Genomic DNA, 5,870 nt, shown 5'->3' on the forward strand with positions numbered 1-5,870 from the left:
AGCGGACGTTGAAGAAGAAAGAGAGGAGGGGCAAAAAAATCGAAGGGAATTAATTTTTTTTTTTTTTATGTAATTCGACTTTCTTTAAACAAATTTTTTTTTCTTATAATATTAATATTAATTTTTTTTTTATAAAAAAAAAGAAAAAAAATTTTTTAATTCGTTAAATAATCAAATGTAAATTTTTCATTCGAGTAAAAAAAAAAAAAAGAAGAAAGTTCGAGAAAAAATGGAGGGGGAGGGGAAAAAAAGAAAAAATTAAAAGAGAATTAATAAATAAAATAAAATTTTTTTTTTTTCATTTTTCCCCCTCTTCTTACATAATTTCTCATCGAGTTATTTTATTATTATTATTATTATTATTACGATAAAATTAACGTTTTTTTAAAACATTTAACCCGGTTGGTTTATTTTTTCAGATAATGATAAATGAAAAAAAAAAAAAAAAGAGGAAAATGATTGTTTAAAATCGATAAAAAGCAAAATTTCAATAGGTGATACTATAAATCACCAAAAAAAAAAAAAATGGCCTCCATTTTAGTTTTTTGTTTGATTAGGTAAAAAGGTTTTTGATTTTATTCAAACGAGAGAAAAAGCTTTTTTTTTAACCCATATTTTCATTTCGGAAATATTTTTCGACATTATCAGTTAAATAATAATAAAAAAAAGTAAAAACCTGTATGTGTGTGTGTGTGTGTGTCCATGATTTGATGTAATTTTTTTTTAATAAAAATCTCTCAAAATTTTTGACAAATTTTTGACGTCCTTCTCGCTCGGGTAGCAACAATGAACTCACCGTTACTTTACATATAAATTTGATTCACCTTCGAGATAATAAATTCGGTTTTGCCAACTTTAGAAAATTAAATTTTTTTCCGGCTTAAAATTTTGAAATCATTTCACTTATGTTTAACTTATGAGTAAAGCGGTTTATATAGATAAGGTGAAATGACAAAAATCAAATCGAGAAACGAATTCTTACCCATTCCACTTTTACCCCCTTCCACTTTTTAAATTTAAAAAATTATTCGAATGAATCGAATGTGAGAATTCGAGCAAAGTAGTTTTTTTTTTTTGAATCCTATGATATTTTTGTAAAAAACAAAATGTCGGTCGTTCTTATGAGAAATTCTTACACCTTTTTTTTCCCCTTTGCAAATTTTCTGTTTTGCTACTAAATAAATAAATTGCTGTCGTGGACGTAATTTAAATTGGAAATTAAATGATGATTTGCCGTTGTAGAAACCCCCCCCCCAAAAAAAAAAAAAGAAAAAAAAAGAAAATTGTTTTTTTTCTCATCATCCCTTATTGAGAGCATCCCTTATTTAAATTAATTTTTCTCGTTTTTATATATTTAATTTTTTAAACTAAATATAATTTTTACAATTTGATTAAATTTTAAGGACAGTTCTTTCAATTTACAATATGTATCTCAATATAAAAAAATTTAAATTTTTTGGCGGTTTTTTTTATTTTCGAAGGTAAAATGTCGTCGAACGATATTGTTTGGATAACCTTCCGTTTGTTTGAATATAAAAAAAAAAAAAAAAAAAAAAAAACGTTTCCTTTTTGTATATTTTTCCATTTACAGTCGAATGATTTAGATTTTAAATGAAATTTTTTTTTTTTTTTTTTCGGAAGAAAGCAATTTTATTATCAAATAAAAAACTTTAAAAAAAAAAAAAACTTTGTTTTCCTATAGTAGAAGAAGAAGATTCGAAGAACGAAGAAGGAAGAGGGTTGTTTGGGGAGGGAAAGGAAACGTGGCAGGAGAATGAATTTTAAATAAATATAAAAGTATTGAAAAAAAATAAAAATTTATTTTCAAAATGTATATAAAAATAGGAAAGAGTTTGAAATTTCTTTTTTTTTTTCTAGAATAAAACAATACTTTTTATAAAGTAAATAAAAAAAAAAAAAAAAAACAATGGTGGAATAAAAAGGAGAGAATGAGAAAACAAATACATGGAAAACGTTATTGTTTTCTATCTCTCTCTTTTTCATTTGTTAAAAAATACATTTATTTAATTTTAAAATCGTGTTTAAAAAAATTTTTTTTTTGTTTTTTTTTTTTTTTTCATCGAAACAAATCGTTTAAACTATCGCCTTACAAATTTAATTTAAAAAAGTGAATGGTAAAAAAAAAAAAAAAAAAAAAAAATATGGCGGACGAAGGTTTTGTACTTTTAAACCAACCCTTTCTTTTTTTTTTCCTCAAAATAATATTTTACTTTTTTTTTTTTTTTGATCTATGCCCGGGTCGAAATGTTACCTTTCGTTTTTTTTCCATTTTTTTTTCTTATTTCACGAGTAATTCGATAACTATTAAAAATAATAATAATTTTTACGTTATTTTTTTTCTTCCATTTTAATTTTTTAAAATTATTACATAGTTTTGATTAAAATCATTTTATCATGCACGAGGATTAAAATTATTCGAAAAAAAAAAAAAAAAAATTTCAACATTATCGTTGTCATTTATCAATTTCTTAAAAAAAATTTTTTACGATCAATCACTTCAATTTCGATATTAAGCATAAATTTTCAAAAAAAAATAATAATAATGATTTTTCTTTTTTGTTTGAAAAAACGGTTTTTTTTAAATTGGATAATTCACGGCAATATGTTATTCAGCAATTTTTCAACCTTTTTTTTTTTTGGGAAAAAACGGAAAATGAATTTCTTTTTTTTTTATTCTAGAAAATTCATGGCAAGAATTCATTAAAATCTTAAATGAAAAGTCAATTACTCAGCAAAAATTTTTTTTTTTAAAGTAATTAATTACTTTTTCAAATGTAGATAAAAAAAAAAAAAATTTTTTTTCCTTATCTACATTTAGATCAAATTTGATTATTGCGTCATAGGATTGAACCAATCAAAAAATTTTTTATTTTTAAATTTGATTATTGCGTCATAGGATTGAACTAACCAATCAAAAAATTGTTTTTTTAAGTTGGTACCAATTCTTAATTGGTTTTGATTGGTTAATCTTTTTTACGCGGTACGTGAAACCGTTTTTTTTTTTAAAATTTTAATTGGACGATTTGAAATCGAGTGTCAGTCGTTAATCATTCGTACTGAAGTTCAGTTGTTAATTTTTAGTTCCAAAATTCTTAAAACCGTTATACTTTTAAATTCTAAACGTTAAATTTTTCGTTATGTAAATTATTGAAATCGTAGAGAGAGTAAGTAAGAAGTTTGATGTTAAAATAGGTAAAGCTTTATTCGTTAAGGAACAAAAGGAATTATTTAATTTATTTTTTACAATTCGACGTGAATTAAAATTTATAAAAATGAAAAAAAAATTTTTCTTTTTTGTTCCAGACGCTACTCATTATGCACATTATGTGTTCAATACAATAAAGCATAATCATACGGGAAAAATAAGTTTTGAAGTAAGTAATTTTTTATATTCACGAAAAGTTTTTCTCTTGATTTATCAAACGTTGAATTCGAATTGATGAATTTTTTCTTTTTTTTTTTTATTATTACACATAAAAAACGTTGAGTCGAAATTCCTTTTTTGAATTTTATTTTTTTTACAAAAAAAAAAAAATGAAAAATTATTGTTCTATACATTTTTTCAATGTTTAACCAACAGGAAAGTAGCAAAAAAAAAAATATATATATATAAAGAAAAAAACATTAGGCCGAGTTAGAAAAATAATAATAATAATAATAATAATAATAGAAAACCCTTAGATTATGTCAATAAATTTATTTATGGCGGCTGTCAGGAGACTTTTTGTTTCTAGGGAATAAGAAAAAAAAAAATTTTTTTTTTCCCTTTTATGATTTTTTTTTTTTTTTTTTTTATGTTCTTCAGTCAATCCATAAGGTTTAACATTTCATTCTTATTTATTTATTTTTTTATTTTATTTTTTTTTACATTTATTTATTAATGTAAAATTGATACTTAAATTTACTTTGCGAATTCGAAAAGAAAGGGAAAGAAAAAAACGTAACTTATACTTGAATATTTTACAACGTTGCCAACCTTTAAAAATTTAATAATAAAAAAAAAAAAAAAATTACGATTATTCACTTTTGTTTCATTTTTATTATTATTATTATTATTTTCGTCATCATCGTCGTCGACATCTTGTTCGATTTCAATAAAACGAAACTTTTTATTTTTATTTAGGAAAATTTATAAATTCAAAGGATAAATATATGATGGGGTGTTCGTTAGAAAATTAGACCAGTCACGAACGACAGCACAAACATTTAAATTTCAAGTGGAATTAATTATTTAATTGTGTGCCACGGCAATAACGAGACCATTTGAAAATAAGAAAGGGAAAAATATTTATTAAAATAAGGATGGGTAGACATTTTAGGAAAATGTAAAACACTTTTTGTTTTTTTTTTTTATTTATTTATTTTTTTTTTGTAAAATAAGGTTCAAAGGTTCAAAGTGAAAGGAAACGAAACTGTGAAAACTTGTGGGAAAAGTTTTTTAAATGTCCGCCACGCGTTTTCTATTCCCGGTGACCCCCGGTATTAATTTCACAAGTTTTCACAAAAAGAAAAAGTGCAAACGCGTTATAAAATTTTAAAGTTTCATTTCTTTTCTAATTTCGTTTTTGTCGTTGCCACGAGTTAAATCGTTTTAAATGCTTTAATACACTTTCTCTCTCTCTCTCTCTCTCTCTTTCTAATTTCGTTCCTCTTTGTATTTCTCTTTTCTTTTCCGATTTACACAATGAAATGATTACAAGAGAGAGTTTTCTCCCAACCCCCCCCCTTTTCCTCGCGCTTCTTTTTTTTTTTATTTTGGTCAAAATTGAAATTTTCCGGTAGAAATATTTTTTTTTTTATTTTTTCCATCGCAGTAATAATAATTCACTCCCGGAGCTCGTACTGGATTGAACTTCGTGACTGGAAAAAAATTCAAATGATTTGTATCATCGATACATGGATATTAAAAATCTATGGGAAAAAAAAAAAAAAAAAAAAAAAAAAAATTTATTTTCTTATCGTAATCATTTTTATCATTATTATTATTATTATCGTTATCGTTATTTTTATAATGGCTTTTTTCGTATTCTTATTTTCGATCGTCTTCATCGCGGTTTAACACTAAATCGTTTTCCTTCTTTTTTCTTTTTTTTTTTTACATAAATAAATTATTATTATTATTATTATTATTATTAATATGGTGTAAGTTAACGCCAAGCACAAATTGATTTGTCGTGGATTTCCTTTTGTTTTAAAAACGTCATTTACAATTTTAATAAAAACGCGTGAATTTTACCTTATTTTTTCGCACAATGTTTTTCTCGAATTTTCTTTTTCCACGACGAAATTTTTTTTTTTTCTTTTTTCGTTTAATCATGGCTGAATGTGTTAAATATAATTTCGTTGAGGGGAGACCGAGTTCCGAGTTGAACCTTATTAATTTTTTAATTTTTTCTTTTCGCATCTCACTCTCTCTCTCTTTCTCTCTCTCACTCTCTCTCTCACTCTCTCCTCCCCCCCCCCGGATTTTCACGTCTTTTTCATTATTTTAAATTATTTTACTTTTACTTTTTTTTTTTTTTTAACTCTCTCGAACACTACGGGGAATTTTATTTTTCTACCTTAAGTAAAAATGGCCGAAAGAGCTCTTTCTCTTTCTCTCTCTCTCTCTCTTTTTATCTCGCATAATTTTTATAATTTCTTTCTCTTGATTAATTAATCCTTTTAAAAAAAAAAAATTTTTTATTACCGGTGAAAAAAAAAAAAAAAAAAAAGGAAAGTAAATAAATAAATAAAATTAATTGTTTTTAGAGCGTATTTTTGGCTCCAATCGTATTTTTCCATTTAAAAATAATAATAATAATAATAATAATAATAATAATAATAATAATAATAATAATAATGGTAAC

At 23.9% G+C, this 5,870-nt stretch overlaps 1 protein-coding gene across 1 annotated transcript in view; it reads left to right on the forward strand.

Moving 5' to 3' along the window:
- Phum_PHUM514490 (Kv channel-interacting protein, putative) overlaps positions 1 to 5,870 on the forward strand; it is a gene marked incomplete at both ends in the record, with an annotated part of 7,982 nt that overhangs the window by 978 nt on the left and 1,134 nt on the right. The window contains one exon of the mRNA XM_002431129.1: positions 3,325 to 3,395. Within this exon, the coding sequence (XP_002431174.1) occupies positions 3,325 to 3,395 (71 nt within the window). The remainder of the gene's footprint in view (positions 1 to 3,324; positions 3,396 to 5,870) is intronic.

Source organism: Pediculus humanus, genomic scaffold (genome assembly GCF_000006295.1).
Source record: "Pediculus humanus corporis 1103172108281 genomic scaffold, whole genome shotgun sequence".
In the NCBI taxonomy this organism is placed as follows: Eukaryota; Metazoa; Arthropoda; class Insecta; order Psocodea; family Pediculidae; genus Pediculus; species Pediculus humanus.